This window comes from Caretta caretta, chromosome 8, assembly GCF_965140235.1.
Source record: "Caretta caretta isolate rCarCar2 chromosome 8, rCarCar1.hap1, whole genome shotgun sequence".
NCBI lineage: Eukaryota > Metazoa > Chordata > Testudines > Cheloniidae > Caretta > Caretta caretta.
The window spans coordinates 55,378,726-55,403,198 of NC_134213.1; the positions used below are offsets into that span (position 1 = coordinate 55,378,726).

Sequence of the window (24,473 nt, forward strand, 5' to 3'; positions counted from 1 at the left end):
TTTTGGGTTCATGTTTTCATGCTTTTCTCTGTAACTATGAGCAGAAAGAAACATTCTTAAAAATAAAAAGCAGAGATTCTCACACAATCACTGAACTCCAGGACCTGAGGCTTTAAGAAAAGCACCAAATATCATGAGATATGTGTGATAATACCAAAAGAGTGAACAACACTGAGTTGGGTGCCGAACTCTTGGAAATCTGGCTCCTATTGTGCGTGCTGATCCATGAAAATCAGGCCCTAATTGCACTACACTGTACTTTCTCCCAGAGAAGGAAAAAGCCAGTTCACTCTCCCAGCTGGCAAGGAGAGGAAGAGAGAGCCAGCAGCAAAGTGTGGGTATGTGTGAGAGATCTGGGAACAAACTCTGACTGGTGGGCTGGGTGAGGTGAGCTGAACAAGCCCACCCTTCTAGTAATAGGGTGGTGAGTAGAAAAATGAGAGCAGGAAGAACCAAGCAAACAGCTGGATTAAGGAACTGGAATAGCTCTAGTCCTCAAGGAGGCAATAAGAGGTCATTTCTAGAGCATTTAGGAAAGAAGGGACATGATTATTCCCCCTTACAGGGAGTATCTTGGAAGGAAGCAGGGGCTGCAGCATGGCCTTAGGTGATTTGGGGTTGTTGTTTTTTTTAAAAAAAGATTACTGACAGGTGGCAGGCAACCTTCCTTATTATTTGGAGTGAGCTCACTTAGATTGCATCAATGTATTTTTTTAGCTCCCTCTTGTGATGAAAGACTTTGAAATGAAGCAGTGAGCATCTCACTGCGAACTGTTTGAAATCACTCTCATTTTAACTGTCACAGCTTTGGGCTCTAGGAGCTTCCTGGAATCCTACATGATTAAATCTGTGACACACCAAATTGCTTCCTGACGTCAAGGAAAATGGATTGATTGTATTTTAGCTTGCTCTCCCCCCGCTTTGGGAAGGAACCCTCAGACTTTCCGTGATACTGGCACAGCGGTGAGCGCTGGGCAGCACAGTAGGACATTTGCACGTTGCTGTAACAACTGCACGAATCTGGGAACAGCCCAGCAGTGCCTCTAGTTTGGCACCATCGCTGACAGTGCCAGATGCTGCAGAGGCAGGTGCAGGCATAGCCCCCTCCCAGATGCGCTGGGCCGTGCTGAGCTCTTCTAGGGGTGGGGAGAGGGGGTCTGGTTTCATCCTCACGCCAGGTGCTGATCGGCACGAAGCACGGGGGGGATCTGTGTGATTTCCCCCAAGCGAGTGCCCTGACTCATGAGGGCCCAGCCAGCTCGGCCCCGCAGCTGGTGATTCTGGCAGAGCACAGTGTATTCACACGGACAACTGGGGCTGGGGGGAGAGGGGTTGGGGGGAGGGGCGGGGGGCAGGTGAGGGAGGGGGTATTGGAGAGGAGTGGGGGAGTGGTCGGGATGTAGGGCAGGCAGCCAAGTGGGGGCGGGCGGTGTCAGGAGGAGCATGGGGAGGAGCCAGTTTTTTGGCTCTATTCCAATCCGGAAGAGCAGCACGCTCGGCGGTTGTTATGGTGATAGTGCGGCAACCTCCCGTTGCTATAGCAGCAGCCCAGACAACGGGTTGGCGGGTTGGCAGCGAACGCGCGGGGAAGGCTTTGGCCGTAGCGCGGGCAGGAAGTGTGGCTGGGGAGGCGGGGCCGGGCCCGGGCACGGGCCCGGAAGTGTGGGGGAGGCGGACAGCATTGACTGTGAAGCCCGGAGGCTGCAGCTGCCTGCCCCGGCGCGCGGAGGCGGCGGCGGCTCCTCCTCGAGCCTGGTCGCCTGAGGCAGGCAGCTGAGAGCTGCGCGGTGCCGGAGCGGGTCTCGCGAGAACTGCCCCTTCTCTACGCCCACTCCCGGGCCGGAGACCCAGAGCGGGGACACCCGGCGGGCAGGAGGAGCCTGGGCCCAGCACGGGAAGATGGCGGCGGCCGGAGGCGGCGGCGGCTCCTTGGCGGCGGAGCGGCCCCGACTGTGAGACCCGGAGAGGGGTGGCGGGGACGGGCAGCGAGCGGCGGAGGATGAGCCTGCTGTGTGCGCAGTATCTCCGGTGAGGAGGAGGGGTGAGGTGAGGGTCAGACCCGGCAGCTCGGCCCGGGCGGGGGTGTAACGGGGGGACGGACCCGGGGGCGAAAGGTGAGTTGAAGGGGAGGGGCAGAGCCGGGGCTGGCTGTGTACGTCTGACAGGGCGAGCGGAGGGAAGGGGGGAGAGGTGTTGGGGGGTGAGAGGTGAGTAAGGGATGCCTACTAGGAAGGGGGGTGGGCAAGCAGTGATCTAGGAGAAGGACGTTGAGGGGGAGGGAGTGGCATAGTTGGGGAGTACATCGGGTGAAGGGGAGTTTATTGGGAGGAGGTAAATGCAAACGAAAGGAGGCTGAGCAGACAGCGAGGGAAGAGTGGAATAGATGGAGGAAGTAGGGGTAACCTCAGTAGAAGACTCTGGGAGGTGTGGGGGAGTAAAGGATATACTGGTGCAGGAGGAAGGAGGCGAGACGTCTGTCTGGGAAAGGTGATAGAAAATTGTCATGGGGAGAAAAGGGGATGTGTTGAGGGGATCTGGACTAGATGGTTGGGCCAAGAGGCTATGATCGGATGAAGTGGGGTGAAATGGGTGAAGTGGGGAAGATTGCATGGCAAAGTGGCATTAGCTGTCGAGGGAGAGAGAGTTAAGTTATTCAGATGAGAAATCCAAAGTCCTTCATTGCGGTTGTTAAATATCACATAGGACTTTATGCAAGCCCAGGAATGCTAATGATGGTGTCCTGGCCCAATTCTAATTTGGGCTATTATATTCTTCCTGCCTACGTTTGTCTGCAGTTTCAAATCAATACAGGGCTAAGCTCTAGTTATACTGTGCAGTGTTAAATGGGTTCTACATGTAAAGCAAAATCTGTATCTGTAGTCTGTAAAGTGCTTGGGATTTCTTTTCTATGAAAGGCAATATAGCAGAGGTTCTCAAATTGTGATCATTGGACCAGTAGTCTGCAGAGTTTTTTATGGTGGCTTGTAGAGTTAAAATGTTTTTGGAACCAAGCAATTCGGGGGGTTAGGAGAAGAGATAGTCAATGGGTTTTTCCACAGAATGAAAGTATTGTGGAATCCCAAAAGTACAGAAATGCACGATACAGTATTTTGGAGTGGAAAGTACTGGGACATAAGCATGAAGTAAACTTAATTCTTTGCATTTAAGAGCCCAGTTGTCTTGTAATTTAGAAGACCAGTGTCAGCAAAAAAGCCTAGATAATGATGAGCCTAGTACCAGTAAATATACTAAAAGGAGACATGTATCCCTTTTTGAAGACTCAGGGACTGAAGCAAGAGCCTTTGAAAGAGGTGATGAGATGCCGTTAATATATTTCTTTACAGTTCTAAAAGGCCTTCTATCCAGGGATCTTAAAACACTTCAGCTACCTCCCCCATAATGGCAGTTCCCAAATCCTTTTTCTCTATCCAGTCTTGTATTCCTGGCTGCCTCTCATTCCTCTGGGTTGTCTCCATGCTATCTCAGATTTGTTCTTTTTAAAACAACTTTTTTTTTCCCTCCGTCTCCCTTCTGTTCATGGACAACATCACTATCCTTCATGTCTCCCAGGCCTGTAATATGTGCTGCATTTAATTCTTTTCTCCTCCACCCAATGCTGATGCATTTTCCTTGTTAATATCTCTCAAATGAATCTTTCTCATTGATTCCAGTGGTTAAATCCCTATCAATGTTCTAGTCATTTTTTTGCTTTTATAACTGAAATCTAGTCCTGACAGGCCTCCCTGCCGCTGAACTCTTTTGCTATCCTCCAGGTCTTTCAAAATTGGTGGTACTAAAGTTATCTTCCTTTCTCTCTGTTCTGACCAATTTCCCCTTCCCCCACTGGAAAAAAAAACAAACTTCCTGGAATCTTTCCATTGGCGTTCCGCATTTTGCCACATCAAGTTCAAGATCCTCTTCATCTGCAAGACCTTCCATAATCACCTACATCTATTCCTTTTGCTCCTCTCAAATCTTTTGTCTTACTGCTTTTTCTCTCTTTGTCATTTTGCTTCATTTTTGTACAGTGCCTATTAAAATGGGACTGAGGCATCTAGGTACTAACGCAATACAAACGATAAATAAAATACTTCTGGAAGTATTCTTGTCTTTGACTGGCAAAAACTTACTCCCTCCTTTAAAACCACTTCTTTAAATAGTTTGTTGTCAGTAGTCAAACATTCTCCGTCTCCAGAACTCTTCCTTGTCTTTTTTGACCTATATAGATTGTAAGCTTTTTGGCACTCAGTGTGCACTATCCATGGAAGTAAAGTATTATATATGTCTATGGAGCTATTTACATTTTAATAACTTACATATGGAAGAAATTGGGGTACAGAGATGTCGTTTGGGATAACTGTTGCCCAAGATCATACAGTACGAGAGCTGAGAATAGAACTCAGGTGTCTTAATGCCCATTCTGCTAGTTCTTTGCCTTAGGAAGAAGGCCATCCTTTCTCTTACTGTAGCATAAGAACTCTCAGTTGGAATCCACTGATGAAGGAATAATTGAATTTAAGGATGTTGTGCTTAAGGATAGCTGAACAGGATGGTGATTTGTAAAGGTGGGAGCGGGGCGGGAAGAGTGCTTCTTTGTTGTATAAATAAGGCCTTGGAGGGCTTTTGTGAAAATTTTTTTGCCTGGTTTTTGGGTTGGGAATTCATGCGTTGTCTTTCTTGGAAGATTAATGATTGGAGAAATAGTGAAATGACTTTGCAGGAATCAAGGAAGACTGAAAGTTGAACTAATAAGGGAACGGATTTTTAGCCAGAACGGTTTAAACCTCTTTCCCTGTCCCTTCCCCCCACCCTTAACACATCTGACTTCACAAAACATCTAACTTCAGTGAGTGTAGAGCAGTTAGGATGAAGAACTTTTTTGTTAAAGAATCAGTGTCATTTCAATCAAAATGTAAGAGCTGATAAATATCTGAGACACCTATGGAAGTTTCTAGCAGAACCAGGAAAGGTCAAACTTGACAAGCTTGATATTTCCAAAGGTGTAAAAAAAACCAACCAACCAAACCTCAAAACCAAGCCGGGGGGATCCCATTCAGTCACCTTCCTATGCCATAAAGATGGAAAAAGGGAGAAACCCCAATTTTAAAAATATCCTTTGCAGGTCACCAGTTAAGCTGCATCACCAGATAATTACCTTTATGTAGCTGATTCTCGTGGGTTTCAATTTCTGTTATCACTGGATTCAGTTGTGCTGTATATGCTGTTTGTCCCATTGTAGTTTGTCGTCTGGGAGGAATAAGTTAGAAACATTAAAATAGGTACTCAAGGATTTGCATAAAGTCTGGTGAGAGGGACAGGAAAGTAATAGATTGAAACCTTAATTACATTCAGGCCTATGAGACCTCTCTCAAAGATCATATTAATGGTTTTCCAAGACTCCCAGTTTGCATGATCTCCCTGCTCAGGTGAAAATGGTGTCTAAGGTATGTTTTATGAATCAAAGCAATTTTGATTAGGCTCGCTCTCATTCTCTGTTTACTTGGGAATTCTCAGGTACTCTTACCACAAAACTAGTTATTAATCTTACAGGAGCAGACTTGTTTATGTCTGAATATCTCTTGTGTGTTCTGCTAGCTCTTGCTAGAGCTGGGAGAGACACCTGAAAGGAAAACACCGCTAGCAATGGAATTCCCAATTAGAAGCCACAGAGAACGCTTTCAAGAGTATACTGTCTCTTCTTCCTACCTGAAAACTCTCTGGTGTATTCCTTTTAAAAAGATGATGTTACTGTGAAGTTTGGGTTGGGGGTAGGGGAAGAGGAAGGACAGGTAGTTCAAGTTTGGACCGCCGTTTCAGGAGCTTAAATTTATCTACTTAATGGAGACATTCTTCTCTGTAATGTGAAAATGTTAATGTTGTTGTTCTCTGATGTTACTCCTTTTTAAAAAAAAAAAAAAAAGAAGTCCCAACCCCACCAAAATTTAGTGGGGCTCCAGGTCTGTCTCACTGATCCAATATCAAGCCTGTCCAGTTTATAAACTGACAGGGTAACAAGCCTTGTGGATGGGGGTAGGGAAGCGATAGACATGGTATCTTGACTTTAAGTAAGGCTTTTGATACTGTCTCTCATGACCTTCTCATAAACAAACCAGGGAAATACAACCTAGGTCGGGGTGGGCAAACTTTTTGGCCTGAGGGCCACATCGGGGTTCCGAAACTGTATGGAGGGCCGGGTAAGGAAGGCTGTGCCTCCCCAAACAGCCTGGCCCCCACCCCCATCTGCCTTCTTCCACTTCCCACCCCTTGACTCCCCCCGTCAGAACCCCCGAACCATCCAACTTCCCCTGCTCCTTGTCCCCTGACCACCCTCTCCCAGGACCCCCTGACCCCTATCCACACCCCTGTCCCCTAACAGGCCCCCCGGGACTCCCACTGCCTATCCAACTCCCCCTGTTCCCCGTCCCCTGACCGTCCATGAACCTCCGCCCCATCCAACTGCTCCCTGTCCCCTGACTGCCCCCCGGGACCCTCTGACCCATATCCAACCTTCCGCTCCCCTACCATGCCGCTCAGAGCAGCAGGACTGACAGCCGCACCACCTGACCAGAGCCAGCCACACCAATGCGCTGCCCGGCAGGAGCTCGCAGCCCCGCCGCACGGTGAGCTGAGGCTGCAGGGGAGGGGGGACCACAGGGGAGGGGCCAGGAGCTCAAGGGCCCAGCAGGATGGTCTTGTGGGCCGGATGTGGCCCGCAGGCTGTAGTTTGCCCACCTCTGACCTAGATGGAGCTAGTATAAGGCGGGTGCATAACTGGTTGGAAAAACGTTCCCAGAGAGTAGTTGTCAGTGGTTCACAGTCAAGCTGGAAGGGAATATTGAGCAGGTTCCCACAGGGATCAATTCTGGGTCCAGTTCTGTTCCATATCTTCATCTGTGATTTAGATAATGGCATAGAGAGTACACTTAAAAAGTTTGTGGATGATACAAAGGTGGGAGGGGTTGCAAGTGCTTTGGAGGTTAGGATTGTAATTCAAAATGACCTGAACAAACTGGAGAAATGATCTGCGGAAAACAGGATAAAATTCAATAAGGACAAATGCAAAGTACTCCACGTAGGAAGGAACTGTCAATTGCGCACATACAAAATGAGAAATGACTGTCTAGGAAGGAGTACTGCAGAAAGGGATCTGGGGGTCATAGTGGACCACAAGCTAAATCTGAATCAACGGTGTAACACTGTTGCAAGAAAAGCAAACATTGTTCTGGGATGTATTAGCAGGAGTGTTGTAAGCAAGACATGAGAAGTCATTCTTCCGCTCTATTCCATGCTGCTTAGGCCTCAACTGGAGTATTGTGTCCAGTTCTGGGCTCCACATTTCAGGAGAGGTGTGGAAAATTAGAGGAAGTCCAGAGGAGAGCAACAAAAATGATTAAAGGTCTAGAAAATTGACCTATGAGGGAAGATTCAAAAAATTGGGTTTGTTTAGTCTGGAGAAGAGAAGATCAAGAGGACATAACATTTTTCAAGTATATTACATATTTTTTCACAATTCTTCTTGTTAACCTCTGAGGATAGGACAAGAAGCAGTGGGCTTAAATTGCAGCAAAGGCAGTTTAGGTCGAACTTTAGGAATAACTTCCTAACTATCAGGGTAGTTAAGCACTGGAATAAATTGCCTAAGGAGGTTGTGGAATCTCCATCATTGGAGATTTTAAGAGCAGGTTAGACAAACACCTGTCAGGGATGGTCTAGATAATACTTAGTCCTGCCGTGAGTGCAGGGGACTAGACTAGATGACCTTTCAAGGTCCAGTCCTATGATTCTATAGGCCTTGATCCCTAAAGACTTAAGCATGTGCTTAACTTTACGTGCTGTGAGTAGTCCCGTTGACGTCATTGTGATTACTTGCCCCATGTAAAGCTGAGTACATGTGTCTTTATGAGAACAGGGTAATATTTTTTTTTTCCCCAACAGCTAGGCCTGTGAACCTACCCACCCGACCTCAGCCTTCAGTGTGGTTCTTGAGGTGTCATGGAGGGTAAACTTTATTACTTGCTGGTGATATGCGAGAAGGAAAGAGCCTGGCTTATCTTTCAGGACTCCAGGTGAGTTTGCAAGGCTGTTGTTTAATATTTAAAAAAATACATAAAACTAAGCCCACAAATATTAATAAATGGAGCAAACTTGTTGTGGTATTGGAGAGAGAATAAAGCTGAAATGTCAGGTCACTTTAAATCATACATAGTGGAACAGTATATTAATGGAAATCTTAATATAAAATAGAACTAACTTTTACTTCCTGTAAACAGCTTATTTTTCTTTTACAAAAGAAAAGAATTGAACTGTTAGCTCATTCCTCAAGTTTTCCTTGAGGAAATATATTTTTCATAACTGACTTGACGTGCATTAGTTTAATTAAACTCTTAGCTATTTGAGGCTAGAACTAATACATGTATTTCACAAAGGTGCGAATTCTACATTTTAGCTAAATGTAGCTTTACTCTGGTAGAACATAACCATAGAAAGAAAGATGATTGAATTACAGGTCTTGCATACCATTGAGTAATTCTGGTACTGACAAGTCAACAGTACTGAGAGTTCATGTGATTGGTTTAATCTCATGATCAAACTAGTCTCTTCATTAAAAGTTTTGACTACTAATTTTTTTATAATTCACATTGTTTCTCTGTCTTCATGGACTCACCAATAGCTCCATTACTTCCCTGCATCTGCTGTGTTAATCTCCTCTTGACTGCTCCCTGTCTTCATTCAGTGCCATATCACTAATATCTCACATTTGCTGTTGTGCAGAGTAGTTACTCTGGTTGCAATCCATGTATTGTCAGACTTTGTTTCCTATATCTACTGGATCAGACTACAAGAGTTATTTCTTTAAGCCAGCATCTCTCCACCTGTTCCTGGTCCTGCAATCAGCATGGTGTCCCCACAGCTAATATCTCCGTCTGAGGAGGTCAGTAATAGAAGGGAATGAGTTTGGTGTCACAGATGAGTTAGGAGTGCCTCATTTCTCCTAGTCTTTCCTGCTGAGCATATAGGTTGCCCAGCTTGCTGATGGCATGAAGGCCTTCTGGGAGCTATTGGGGACATAGTATGGAGTCCTTAGACATAGGATTTATTTTGGTCCAGAAGAAAGCCTGTTGGTTCTGATATTCTGTGGGAAAGCAGTGTTGCTACCCCTATGAACAATGGTGCTTTCAGCCTGCAAGGGCCCTTTTGCTGACTCTAGGTTTAGTTTTTTGTAATTAGACAGTATCAAGTCCCTGAGGAGGGCTTTGAATATTTTTACTCTTGCCTAATCCTAGATGTGCTCTCAATAGCAGTGGCCAATGAGAGACCTTGCCAGGCTGGAGCTTCTAGATTCGCATCTAAGAATAAACACCAGGTGCCTCAACCTTTTTGGGGCATAAGGCTTATGCTCAGGCTATGTGATAGGTGAGGACTGGTAATTATCAAGTCCAAATCCTGATGGAGAACCTCACACAGATAAATTAGAATAACTGCCAAGGATAGGGGCTTGATTTAGCCAGCTATGTCAGAAAGTTATCGTGTTGGAATGCAGCATTCACTGTCAGTGTGCTCCAGTGGCTCTCCATTTTCAGGAAAAAGTTTAGACAATGTTTTGGCAGACCCCTTGAGAGTTGACAGTCAGTAATATGACTAGTTCTACATTTTCTGCAAATGGGTAAGATCCAGCTAGATGTCTTTGCCGGCAGTGACTGCCAAATATCTCCTCATATACTTCAGGAGCAGGCAGGATCCAGCATCATCAACAGATATTCCCCTCTGGACTAGAGGCAAGAGTTTCCTTCAACCTTGAGCCAGAAGACCATCAGAAATCGGATAAGGATGTAACCAAGATGCTGACTTGGGCACGGCAATTGACTTGGGCATGGCAATTTTGATATTCTGGCCTTCTGAAACTATAGTTAAATCCACAAGTCCAGGTTCTCAGTCTGCTAGATATATTGTTTTGGTTTGGGATGAGATTGTCCAATGGGATCTCAAGTTGACAGTTTGGTTGATTGCTGGGAGCAGTAGATCAAGTGCTCTGCTGAGGTCCAAAAGTAGGAAACCGTTAACAAGACATTTCTACTCAATGAACTGGAAGACTCTCCTTCTGGACAGCTCAAAAAGTAGACCAGGGTGGCTCTTCATTTTTTCCTGGGTATTCCCTCTGATGTGTGAACCACCTCTTGTGAACAAAATGTTGTTTTCACAAAGTTCCTGAGTTCCTTTCTTTGAACCTTAGTTAGACTATTGACTGTGTCCTATCTCTGAAAACAGAATTCCTTATATCTGTAACATCAGCCTGGAGAATTAGTGAGATAAGAGTCCGATGGCTGGATCCTCCTTGTACTGTGTTTATTAAAAGTAGGTCATGCATCTTCACCCCAAATTACTGTCTAAACTTCCATCTCAATCAGGCCATTAGTCTTCACATTTCCTCTCCCTCCAAGCCCAAGGATGTCCGGCTCGGCATTTAAGACTCTTTGGAAGCCTAAAGTTATCTATATAGGAACAAATCTATCCCGCAAGTTCTCCAGAATTCTTGTGGCTTATGTAGATAAGACCAGGGGTCGGTCCATCTCAGTTTAATGGCTGTTCAAATGGTTCAAAAAATGTATATGTGGTTACATGATTATATTAAATTTCTAGTGATCTGGAAGTTACTGGAATAAGTTTCCACAGCATACCTTGGCACTGTATCTGTCACTGAGAAGGTTGCTATTTGGAGCTCTCTTACACTGCGCTACACTCTCAGTTTGGGCTTTAGTTCTGATGTCCAGTTTGGAGGAATAATCCTTTCATTAAAAAGGAAAAGGAGTACTTGTGGCACCTTAGAGACTGATACAGACTAACACGGCTGCTACTCTGAAACTTGTCATTAAAGCTATTCAAGAGCAATTTCTGGAAAGTCACTACTGCTTGTCTGTTTGTGTCCATGTCCATCCCCCAGCAGTCAAGTATCTCAGAGGTAGTTAATGCAAAGGTCTCCAAATAAGTTTAATTTCCCAGCCAAGCCAGGGTAAGCTATGCAGCAACTCCTAGAACCCCAAAAATTTAGCAGTAGCTGCTGCTTCTACCACTGCCAAGGCCATTTTGATTTTTATATGGAGAATAAGTTTACAATCTGTAGGCCACAATCAGTCCAAATGGGGTTATTTTTTGCCAGAAAGGCAAGTGTTAGGTCTAACTATCCAACTTATCCATAATAAGCTTTGTACTGAGTCCATAATTAGCAGATACTTTGATTTACAAGTCAGTCCTTGTCTTACTGTCTAAACATATATAAAAACTACATACTGACCTGGGGGGGGTGGGGGGGAAGAACGATCTGTAGCTATAGCTGAGTTGCCTGTTCTTTATTTTTCCCCAAGTACGTATAAAATGTATAGCATGGAAGAGTGTGCCAAGGAGTGAGTAGCTAAAGCATAGCCACACAACATAAGGCCATGCAGTAGTTTGCCACTTTGATTACACATACCCTAAACATTTCAGTTTCAGAGATTTTGTTGTAGTCTACAATTTGTATGCCAAAAGTGGCCTTAATCTTGGATGAAACCATATTTGCATCCACTTGTGAAAGACATTATACAGGCAACTGCAAAGTTGAAAGTGTCTCAAACACATACAGAAAACTAAATTTATTACTGTGCTTGCTGATGACAAGTCTGTACTTGAGCAAAGGTTGGTATACAACGGATTTACTCAAGATTTATTTAACTCTGGTGTAGTAGATTTAATATCAGCAACAGTTTATGGCGTCATAGGAGTAAAAAGCTTAAGAAATTGACGTTTCAGGCAACAGGAATTCCAAGAGATGGTTCATCTGAATTTAGCTGGTGCAGCAGTGTATTCAGTCGAAGTTTTGGCACAACTCTTCCGTCTCAAAAATTTGAATCTATTGTGAAAGAAGTTTTCAGATCTTACTGTTTAAGTCCTAAAAGGTGGTGACTTCAAGCACTTGCTGATGCCTTTTGAGGTAACTATCTATTCTGGCAGCATCCACCATGCATGCAGGATTGCTAGTCAGGGCACTAAAGACACAGACCAAATGTGGGGATTGCCTGTTTGGAAGATACTGAGTTAGATTGAAATATCCAGAATTAGGGGTGTTCTTTGAGATTAAAATAGGCAAGTTTGTGTACACTTTTGCAATGTCATGATGGACTTAATCACTAGTGTTAACTGAAGTCTTTCTTTTATGGAGAAAGAAAAGGAGTACTTGTGGCACCTTAGAGACTAACCAATTTATTTGAGCATGAGCTTTCGTGAGCTACAGCTCACTTCATCACTGTAGCTCACGAAAGCTCATGCTCAAATAAATTGGTTAGTCTCTAAGGTGCCACAAGTACTCCTTTTCTTTTTGCGAATACAGACTAACACGGCTGTTCCTCTGAAACCTTTTATGGAGAGGATTCTTTTATTAGAGACCTGCAAAGGCTAGAAAGTACTATAATGGAGCTTGTAGCAATGAGACATTTTGAGGCCTGTGTGGAGATTTATCTGTTGGGATGACAAACTGGAAGGGAGTTGATGTTTTTGTCTTCAAAGGCAAAATTATAGAAAATCAAATTTATATATAATTGAAAATTCAGTTGAACATATGGATACCTGATTCATCAGATTACAGCAGTCATGATTCATATGGTTCCATGTTTTGTTTTCACACAATGGCCTAGTGATTTTCAAAATTAGGTCGATTTTTTGTTTTAATGTAAGAACAGAATATGTTAGACCGGTATATATAGATGTGCTAAGTAATAAGGAAAAGCAGTGGTTAGCTAAAATCTCACTAACCCCTGTTAAATACCCAGCAGATGATAGTGCACATATACGTGCACTAAAGCTTTTAACCACCAACATTTCAGAGTATATTGGTTTTTGATGGAAATACTGTTGTCCTGTAGCAATGCAGTAGTGATACATTTTTTTCCCCCAGAGTGAACCTTCAGTTTCTAATTCCTTTTACTTATTGTTTGCTGTTGCTTAAAGTTAAAATGATCTGGTGGCCATTGTAGTTTACCAGGATAGTCAGTCTTTACACAAGACTGTCATGAATCACAGTTAGATTTAAATCCGTAATCTATGCCTGACTGAAAGAATTCAGGAGGTGCAAGCTCAACAGTTTGGTTTCAGTGGAAGACTGCTGGAGGGTGGTTCAGAAAATACAGTCTACACTCTTATCTCCCAGATGCTATTTAGTCATTAGAAATAAACTTCAGCATCTGGCTGAAATTCAAGCATTGATTTGTGGCAAGTTCCAAATATGTGATTCTTGATTTTCTTCTCTCTCCTTCTTTAGAACTTAGTCTGTTTTTGAAGGCTCATGTTATATTACTGTATTGGGAACATTTACTTGGTTGCTTCTTTAGTTCCATACTTATGTTCTTTGGGTATCTTTACTGAAACCAACTGTAGGTCATATGTCTTTCATGGAATGTCAACTGGTACTAATAAAGCCAAGGTCCTGCTCACTTACCATTAAGTGTTTCTCTCCCAAAAAGTACCCGCATTTCCGTAGCAGATGAAATTAATCATTAGATTAAATCTATTTACATTTGTGAAATGCTCTGGAATATTTAAAGAGCAGGATTTCTCTCTGACCAGCACTCAGTCTTAACTCTGTTTCTCCACTATTATTCAGCTTCTTAAATATTTAAATGTGGACTATATTCTTAAAATGGAGAATTAGAAATATGATTTCCACAGCATGTAGTAACGTCCTATCACAATTGGTATAGTGAATAAATTTATTGGCAAACTGAATAAATCCCAGTTATACGTGCTTACCGTGTCCTCTACATTAAATCAGCATTTTATGGCCTTGAATAAGTGTTAGGACTGAGGGTTTTTTAAGTACATCTAGCTGTCTCATCATGGGTGCATGGAGTTTTGACAGAAGAAAAACTTTTCTGTTTGGTATTCATGTACTCTTAAATTGTTAAAATGTGTGCTTATATAAAAGCACAGACCTTAGACAACTATTACATAAATAACTGTTAGTCTTTATGAACTGTTACAAGTGATTTTGGTTTAGACTTTGTCGTTGTTGGGAATGTCTTAAATTTATTTGCGAGCTGCTCAATGAGAGTTGGAGCTTCTCAAAAATATTCAAAATTTATACATTTTGTAGAAATTCTGAAATTTTGTTAAATTACACCCCTGTTTTGACCAGCTCCGCTCAGAATGTTTTTTGTTGGTGTTCATGAAGTGGCTGTTAAGTTTCCTGTATTTATTCTGGAATAAAATCACTTCTGTTCTAGAATAGTGTCCACGTGGAGAGAGATTTCAGAATAGCTGTTGTAGAGTAAGTTGCCTCACAATTGCTGTTTTGTTAAAGATCCTCATGTAGGCAAGCTGGGGTATCCTCCACTATTGTTCACCTCACCCAGTCTTCTGGGTTACTTTAACCTCCTCACCCCCTCAGGTTTTTGTTGGAAAGAAGTTGTTTCTGCTATTCGTCGGTTCCCTGCACCTTCAGTGTTGAGTCCCCCTTCACAATGGATAGTTGCAGTGCCTGCCTGTACTGTTGCTCATGGCTTTCCAAAACTGCAGCACGAGTGACCAGATTCTTGCTTCACTCATGTCCACACATATCTGAAAACTGGCAAGACATCTCCACTTTCACTGTGCATCAGCTTGTGGAATCTGTGAGCAACAGAATAGACAGCAGAGCTCACTTTCTGCAGATTTAAGAGGACAGCACTGCATCAGTTTAACCCTGCAAGAGCAAACTGATGTGGTCTTTGCAACCATAGAGGCTAGAAATAAATATATAGGGCTGTCAAGCAATTTAATTGTGATTAATTATTTTAAGAATAATAGAATACTATTTATTTAAATATTTGTGGATGTTTTCTACATTTTCAAATAGTGATTTCAATTACCACACAATACAAAGTGTGCAGTGCTCACTTTATATGATTTTTGATTACAAATATTTGCACAGTAAAAAACAAAATAATTTCAATTCACCTAATACAAATATAGTGCAGTCTCTTTATCATGACAGTTGAACTTACAAATGTAGAGTTATGTACAAAAAAAATAACTGCACTCAAAAAGCAAAACAATGTAAAACTTTAGAACCTAAAAGTTCACTCAGTCCTAATTATTGTTCAGCCAATCACTCAGACAAATAAGTTTGTTTACATTAGCAGGAAATAATGCTGCCCGCTTCTTGTTTACAATGTCACCAGAAAGTGACAACAGATGTTCGCATGGCATTGTTGTAGCTGGCATCGCAAGATATTTACATGCCAGATGTGTTAAAGATTCATATGTCCCTTCTTGCTTCAACCACCCTTCCAGAGGACGTGCGTCCATGCCGATGATGGGTTCTGCTAGATAACAATCCAAAGCAGTGTGGACCAATTATATTTATTTTTCATCATCTGAATCAGATGCCACCAGAAGAAGATTGATTTTCTTTTTTGGTAGTTCAGTTCTGTAGTTTCCGCATCCGAGTGTTGCTCTTCTAAGATTTCTGAAAGCATTCTTCACACCTCCTCCCTCTCAGATTTTGGAAGGCACTTCAGATTCTTAAATCTTGGGTTGAGTGCTGTAACTACCTTTAGAAATTTCACATAGATACCTTCTTTGTGGTTTATCAAATCTGCAGTGAAAGTGTTTTTAAAACAAACAACCGTGTGCTGGGTCATCATCTGAGGGTATGTCTACACTACGGAATAAGGTCGAATTTATAGAAGTCGGATTTTTAGAAATCAGTTTTATATATTCGAGTGTGTGTGTCCCCACAGAAAATGCTCTAAGTGCATTAACTCGGCAGAGCGCTTCCACAGTACCGAGGCTAGAGTCGACTTCCGGAGCGTTGCACTGTGGGTAGCTATCCCACAGTTCCCGCAGTCTCTGCTGCCCTTTGGAATTCTGGGTTGAGATCCCAATGCCTGATGGGGCTAAAACATTGTCGCAGGTGGTTCTGGGTACATATCGTCAGGCCCCCCTTCCCTCCCTCCCTCTGTGAAAGCAAGGGCAGACAATCGTTTCGTGCCTTTTTTCCTGAGTTACCTGTGCAGACGCAATACCACGGCAAGCATGGAGCCCGCTCAGGTAACTGTCACCGTATGTCTCCTGGGTGCTGGCAGACGCGGTACGGCATTGCTACACAGTAGCAGCAACCCATTGCCTTCTGGCAGCAGACGGTACAGTACGACTGGTAGCCATTCTCGTCGTGTCCGAGGTGCTCCTGGCCACGTTGGCTGGGAGCGCCTGGGCAGACATGGGCGCAGGGACTAAATTTGGAGTGACTTGACCAGGTCTTTCTCTTTAGTCCTGCAGTCAGTCCTATTGAACCGTCTTATGGTGAGTAGGCAGGCGATACAGATTGCTAGCAGTTGTACTGTACCATCTTCTGCCGGGCAGGCAGGCGATGAGGATGGCTAGCAGTCGTACTGTACCATCTTCTGCCGAGCAGCCATGAGATGTGGATGGCATGCAGTCCTTCTGCACCGTCTGCTGCCAGCCAAAGATGTAAAAGATAGATGGAGTGGATCAAAACAAGAAATAGACCAGATTTGTTTTGTATTTATTTGCTTCCCCCCTCCCCCGTCTAGGGGACTCATTCCTCTAGGTCACACTGCAGTCACTCACAGAGAAGGTGCAGCGAGGTAAATCTAGCCATGTATCAATCAGAGGCCAGGCTAACCTCCTTGTTCCAATAAGAACAATAACTTAGGTGCACCATTTCTTATTGGAACCCTCCGTGAAGTCCTGCCTGAAATACTCCTTGATGTAAAGCCACCCCCTTTGTTGATTTTAGCTCCCTGAAGCCAACCCTGTAAGCCGTGTCGTCAGTCGCTCCTCCCTCCGTCAGAGCAACAGCAGACAATCGTTCCGCGCCTTTTTTCTGTGCGGACGCCATACCAAGGCAAACATGGAGGCTGCTCAGCTCACTTTGGCAATTAGGAGCACATTAAACACCACACGCATTATCCAGCAGTATATGCAGCACCAGAACCTGGCAAAGCGATACCGGGCGAGGAGGCGACATCAGCACGGTCACGTGAGTGATCAGGACATGGACACAGATTTCTCTGAAAGCATAGGCCCTGCCAATGCATGCATCATGGTGCTAATGGGGCAGGTTCATGCTGTGGAACGCCGATTCTGGGCTCGGGAAACAAGCACAGACTGGTGGGAGCGCATAGTGTTGCAGGTCTGGGACGATTCCCAGTGGCTGCGAAACTTTCGCATGCGTAAGGGCACTTTCATGGAACTTTGTGACTTGCTCTCCCCTGCCCTGAGGCACAGTAATACCAAGATGAGAGCAGCCCTCACAGTTGAGAAGCGAGTGGCGATAGCCCTGTGGAAGCTTGCAACGCCAGACAGCTACCGGTCAGTTGGGAATCGATTTGAATTGGGAAATCTACTGTGGGGGCTGCTGTGATGCAAGTAGCCCACACAATCAAAGATCTGCTGATATCAAGGGTAGTGACCCTGGGAAATGTGCAGGTCATAGTGGATGGCTTTGCTGCAATGGGATTCCCTAACTGTGGTGGGGCCATAGACGGAACCCATATCCCTATCTTGGCACCGGAGCACCAAGCCGCCGAGTACATAAACTGCGAGGGGTACTTTTCAATAGTGCTGCAAGCTCTGGTGGATCACAAGGGACGTTTCACCAACATCAACGTGGGATGGCCGGGAAAGGTACATGACGCTCGCATCTTCAGGAACTCTGGTCTGTTTCAAAAGCTGCAGGAAGGGACTTTATTCCCAGACCAGAAAATAACTGTTGGGGATGTTGAAATGCCTATATGTATCCTTGGGGACCCAGCCTACCCCTTAATGCCATGGCTCATGAAGCCGTACACAGGCAGCCTGGACAGGAGTCAGGAGCTGTTCAACTACAGGCTGAGCAAGTGCAGAATGGTGGTAGAATGTGCATTTGGACGTTTAAAGGCGCGCTGGCGCAGTTTACTGACTCGCTTAGACCTCAGCGAAACCAATATTCCCACTGTTATTACTGCTTGCTGTGTGCTCCACAATATCTGTGAGAGTAAGGGGGAGACGTTTATGGCAGGGTGGGAGGATGAGGCAAATCGCCTGGCAGCTGATTACGCGCAGCCAGACACCAGGGCGGTTAGAGCACAGGAGGGCGCGGTACGCATCAGAGAAGCTTTGAAAACCAGTTTCATGACTGGCCAGGCTACGGTGTGAAAGTTCTGTTTGTTTCTCCTTGATGAAACCCCCCGCCCCTTGGTTCACTCTCCTTCCCTGTAAGCTAACCACCCTCCCCTCCTCCCTTCGATCACCGCTTGCAGAGGCAATAAAGTCATTGTTGCTTCACATTCATGCATTCTTTATTCATTCATCACACAAATAGGGCAATGACTACCAAGGTAGCCCAGGAGGGGTGGTGGAGGAGGGAAGGAAAATGCCACACAGCACTTTAAGCACAGCACTTTAAAAGTTTACAACTTTAAAATTTATTGAATGCCAGCCTTCTTTTTTTTGGGCAGTCCTCTGTGTCGGAGTGGCTGGTTGGCCTGTGGCCCCCACACCGCGTTCTTGGGCGTCTGGGTGTGGAGGCTATGGAACTTGGGGAGGAGGGCAGTTGGTTACACAGGGGCTGTAGTGGCAGTCTGTGCTCCAGCTGCCTTTGCTGCAGCTCAACCATACACTGGAGCATACTGGTTTGGTCCTGCAGCAGCCTCAGCATTGAATCCTGCCTCCTCTCATCAAGCTGCCGCCACATTTGAGCTTCAGCCCTGTCTTCAGCCCGCCACTTACTCTCTTCAGCCCGCCACCTCTCCTCCCGGTCATTTTGTGCTTTCCTGCACTCTGACATTATTTGCCTCCACGCATTCGTCTGTGCTCTGTCAGTGTGGGAGGACAGCATGAGCTCGAAGAACGTTTCATCTCGAGTGTGTGGTTTTTTTTTTTCTTTCTAAGCTTCACTAGCCTCTGGGAAGGAGAAGATCCTGTGATCATTGAAACACAGCTGGTGGAGAAAAAAAAAGGGAGAGCGGTATTTAAAGAGACACATTTTATAAAACAGTGGCTACACTCTTTCAGGGTAAACCTTGCTGATAACATTACATACATAGCACATGTGCTTTCATTACAAGGTCACATTTTGCCTCCCCCCACCGCGTGGCTACCTTCACCCCTCCCTGTGGCTAACAGCGGGCAACATTTCTGTTTAGCCACAGGCAAACAGCCCAGCAGGAATGGGCTCCTCTGAGTGTCCCCTGAAGAAAAGCACTCTATTTCAACCAAGTGACCATGAATTATATCTCACTCTCCTGAGGATAACAGAGAGATAAAGAATGGATGTTGTTTGAACGCCAGCAAACATACACTGCAATGCTTTGTTGTACAATGATTCCCGAGTACGTGTTACTGGCCTGGAGTGGTAAAGTGTCCTACCATGAAGGACGCAATAAGGCTGCCCTCCCCAGAAACCTTTTGCAAAGGCTTTGGGGGTACATCCAGGAGATCTGCGAATGCCAGGGCAAAGTAATCCTTTCACATGCTTGCTTTTAAACCATGTATAGTATTTTAAAAGGTACACTCACCGGAGGTCCCTTCTCCGTCTGCTGGGTCCAGGAGGCAGTCTTGGGTGGGTTCGGGGAGTACTGGCTCCAGGTCTAGGGTGAGAAACAGTTCCTGGCTGTCGGGAAAACCGGTTTCTCCGCTTGCTTGCTGTGAGCTGTCTACAACCACCTCCTCCTCCTCATCATCTTCTTCGTCCCCAAAACCTGCTTCCATATTGCCTCCATCTCCATTGAAGGAGTCAAACAACACGGCTGGGGTAGTGGTGGCTGAACCCCCTAAAATGGCATGCAGCTCATCATAGAAGCGGCATGTTTTGGGCTCTGACCCGGAGCGGCCGTTCGCCTCTCTGGTTTTCTGGTAGGCTTGCCTCAGCTCCTTCAGTTTCACGCGGCACTGCTTCGGGTCCCTGTTATGGCCTCTGTCCTTCATGCCCTGGGAGATTTTGACAAAGGTTTTGGCATTTCGAAAACTGGAACGGAGTTCTGATAGCACGGATTCCTCTCCCCATACAGTGATCAGATCCCGTACCTCCCGTTCGGTCCATGCTGGAGCTCTTTTGCGATTCTGGGACTCCATCATGGTCACCTCTGCTGATGAGCTCTGCATGGTCACTTGCAGCTTGCCACGCTGGCCAAACAGGAAATGAGATTCAAAAGTTCGTGGTTCTTTTCCTGTCTACCTGGCCAGTGCATCTGAGTTGAGAGTGCTGTGCAGAGCGGTCACAATGGAGCACTCTGGGATAGCTCCCGGAGGCCAATACCGTCGAATTGTGTCCACAGTACCCCAAATTCGAGCCGGCAAGGCCGATTTAAGCGCTAATCCACTTGTCAGGGGTGGAGTAAGGAAATCGATTTTAAGAGCCCTTTAAGTCGAAATAAAGAGCTTCATCATGGGGACGGGTGCAGGTTTACATCGATTTAATGCTGCTAAATTCGACCTAAAGTCCTAGTGTAGACCAGGGCTGAGACTGCTATAATATGAAGTATATGGCAGAATGCAGGTAAAACAGAGCAGGGGACATACAATTCTTCCCCAAGGAGTTCAATCAAAAATTTAAGAAACACCTTTTTTTTTTTTTTTAACGAGAGTCATCAGCATGGAAACATGAAGGAGCATGCGAATGTTTAGCAGATCTGGTATGTAAATACCTTGCAGTGCTGGCTACAAAAGTGCCATGCAAACGCCTGTTCTTACTTTCAGGTGACATTGTAAATAAGAAGCGGGCAGCATTATGTCACGTAAATATAAACAAACTTGTTTGTCTTCTTCTGAACAAGAAGTAGGACTGAGTGGACTTGTAGGCTCTAAAGTTTTACATTGTTTTGTTTTTGAGTGCAGTTATGTAACAAAAAAAAATCTACATTTGTAAGTTGCCCTTTCACAATAAAGAGATTGCGCTTCAATACTTAGTATTTTTCAATTCACCTCATACATATCTTTATCATTTTTACAGTGCAAATATTTGTAGTAAAAATAATATAAAGTGAGCACTGTACACTTTGTATTCCGTAAAAAGAAAAGGAGTACTTGTGGCACCTTAGAAACTAACAGCAGTAGCTCACGAAAGCTTATGCTCAAATAAATTTATTAGTCTCTAAGGTGCCACAAGTACTCCTTTTCTTTTCGCGAATACAGACTAACACGGCTGCTACTCTGAAACCTTTGTATTCTGTGTTGTAATTGAAATCAATATATTTGAAAAAGCAGAAAGACATCCACAAATATTTAATAAATTTCAAATGGTATTCTATTTAACTGTGATTTTTTTAGTCACGATTAACTCAAAAAATTAATCTCAATTAATCGTGTGAGTTAACTGCAGTTAATCGACAGCCCTTATATAAAGTATATATGTATATATACACTTTTTTTATTTTCTTTTTTAAATTAAAGGTTAGTTTGCAGAAGTTGATAGCATTTGCTGGGGAGAGTTTCTTACTTGACCTACTCCAAGATGGGTTTTTGGAGTGCTGGCTAATGAAACTGTATTTTAGACGCTGCCTCTGTTTGTTTGAATGAGTCTATCGACTTGTGGAAATATAGCCTCTTCTTCTAGAGCAGTTGCTTTGAATGGACACACTATACTTTGTTGGAAGACACTTGAAATGTAGCCAGTTAGTCTGTTTTATATGTTTATGAGAAGTTATAAACCAGATTCATAATCTTCAGAAGACCTCTGACAGCCATCCATAAGAAATAAAATTTAGCTACGAGATTGGAGGAAAATCTAGTTTGTTACCATTTGATGCTAATGACAGCTACTCTTTGCTGTTTAGGTCCTGCAGAATGATAAGGCTGCGTATTTTGTTATATATACTGAGAGCATAGTATTAAATAGAATACTCAATCATCCATTATGTTGAACATTTTAGAATGCTTGCCAATGCTTGCCTTTGATAGTCTCAAACTTAACCCATTTAAAAATAGTGCTATCTTAACTGCCGCTAGATTATTTACCTCCAAAAAGCAATCTAGCCACTTCAAGTCTGACCTAAATAACTTCATATCTGAAGCTGATTTGATGATCTAAAATGACATCAGTCTGAATTCAGTGACTTTTAAGGTCTAGATAGGGATATAAGTGCTACAAAACACGTAGCTGACACATCAGTTTTAATTGCTGAACCTCTTCTGTCATACACAGCAACATTATTCACTGACAAAGGTAGCAGTAAAAATATTGTTAATTCAGTAACTTCTCTAATGTAATGGGTACAATGTTGTTGAAAAAGAGCTTTAGATCTAATATTGCTGTAATGACTTGTGAATATCTGTTACAACCCAGAATTGAAACTGGTGTGTTTCTCTGAGTGTGGACATGGGGGATGAGAAAGTATTGGTGTCATTGTTGTTACCGTTCTCTGTCATAGGCCATAGCATTGCTTTTCTTTAGGAAACTTAAAGTCTAGTGTTTTCCTTGCTTGGTTTCAAAGGAGCCTTGCAAAATTGTCATAGAATGTATAACAGCTAAGATGCAAAAATCTACTATCCTTATCATGGTGATGGGGGTGTGGCGAAACTCCTTTGTAACTTGCCAAAAACAATTTTTCATTGGGAGCAAGTAGAATTTTACAGTCTTGTTCCAAGACTGACAGATTGGAAAAGACTTCTGAGTAATTGATCTTCTATAAACCTAAAGAAAAAATGTATAACACAGAACAGGTCAAGGAGACAACGAATAAATGGATTTTACCAGGTTGAATTTAACGTCATTTACCTGTTCCCAGTGGGCTGGCTGCCAGCCAGTGCATGCAGATTGACTATCTGTGCACTAATGCATGTGTTATCACAAGGGATGCTGAGGATATCCCTTAAGGATATTGGTTATTTAAGACTTATTTTCTACTAGAAATTGGAAGTAACTTTGCATCTGGAGTGCTCTTTATTTTAAACCATGTGATGAAAGGAAAGCAAATGCTTTTTAAACAGTTTCACCACCAGAGACTTGAAATGACACAGATGTGAAAAACAGAGATTTTATTAAGTTTGAACATGGAACTGCTTCTTATGGTTTCAAATAAATACTTTTAAAATCCTTCAGTAACTTACTTTCCTTGCTCAGAACATGTTGTTAAATGAGCACAGTTGTTACCTTAGCTGCATTGCCAGTAGCTGGAGACAAGGAAGCAAACTAGAACAGAACTTTTTTACCTTTTCCTTACCTTAGCCACTAGCAGCTTCCATTTTAGAGGCTTAGAAGAGAGCTGTGGATGGTGATGGTAGCAGGGAAGAAACTTAATAAAATATTATTCCAGCCAGTCTTCACTGAAAAAATAACAAGGCTGACTATATATTGCTCTCTCACACTATATTTAAAAAATATATAGGTGTATGTGTATGTGTGTGTGTATTTTTTTTTTTACAATAGCTAGTAATTCTAGGAAATTCAGTTAAGGTTCCTCTACTAACCTTAACTCTGCCCTCTTATCCCTAGCCATTCTCCTATAATTCCAGTACTACTTTACCCTGATCTACCCTTCTAGGTTGGGTCACTATCCCCACCTACATTCTGAAAATCTATAGAATAGTTGCAGAGGCATTATGTAAATGCAAAGTATTGTCTATTGACCAATGGACAACTTGCCCAGCCCTATGCATGGGTCAGAGATTCAGCCCTGTTCCAGTTCAACCCTCCCATAGGTCAGACACAATTTCTCACACTTACCTTTCGCATACAGTCTGAGACACCATTCTCCTATAAGGGCTAGAAAGAGCCTTGTACTTACCTTGTTCACCTTTAAGACAGTCCAGAGACCACCTTTAGTCTTTCTGTTCTGCACATAGATTCCAGTGAGCCCCATATTCTTGGGTGGAGAGGAGAAGGGATGGACTCATGTTTCCCTTTCCATAGAATAAAAGGGAGCAGGCATACATGTTTACCCTTCGTGAAGGTAGTCTTGCATATTGGGCACATTTTCATTGCCAAGTCTTGTTACAGAGTTTCATTTCACTATATCTCTGGAGAAGCATTGTATTGGAAGCAATAGGGGAGCAGATGAGAGGAAACTCTTGATATCAGAGTGGTGCTGGTAAGGGCAGTAGCTTGGAGTCTTGAATGCAAGTAATGGTAATGTGCAATGGTGGTGGGATTGCCGCTTCTTCCAGTCAATATTGTAAGTGGAGCTATCTTGATGATAAGAGAAGGGGTCAGAGAGGACTCATGCAGGGATGAAAATTCCAGAAGTAGAACTCAGGCCAGGGGTTGAGGTTGGAGCCGAAGATTCTCTTCTAGCAGAACTTTCCAATGTTTTGTCAGTTATTTACCTTTACAGTGTAAAGGGCTAGGAACTTTAGGTGGAAGCATAGATTTGGTGGAGTGGTGCTTTAGTTCTCTTGCTGAAGTTATAGCTGAAATTTTAACTAAAACCTCCTTGCATTCTAACTGAATAAAAATAGTCCTATGAACTCTTGTGTGGAACAAGTGGTTTCTTTTAAATAAAGTAATTGAACAAATGTTAAAACTTTCT

At 43.7% G+C, this 24,473-nt stretch overlaps 1 protein-coding gene across 5 annotated transcripts in view; it reads left to right on the plus strand.

Annotated features, from left to right (window-relative positions):
- The first annotated feature begins 1,661 nt into the window (after positions 1-1,661).
- Positions 1,662-24,473, plus strand: part of SMG7 (SMG7 nonsense mediated mRNA decay factor) — a 103,383-nt gene continuing 80,571 nt past the window's right edge. For 2 of the 5 annotated variants that reach the window (XM_048860335.2, XM_048860338.2), the window contains exons 1-2: positions 1,663-2,028; positions 7,936-8,066. In XM_048860335.2, the coding sequence (XP_048716292.1) occupies positions 7,993-8,066 (74 nt within the window). In that variant the 5' untranslated portion in view covers positions 1,663-2,028; positions 7,936-7,992. Of the gene's footprint in view, positions 2,047-7,935; positions 8,067-24,473 lie in introns of all 5 variants that reach the window. The other 3 variants (XM_048860339.2, XM_048860337.2, XM_048860336.2) reach the window with 3 other exon arrangements.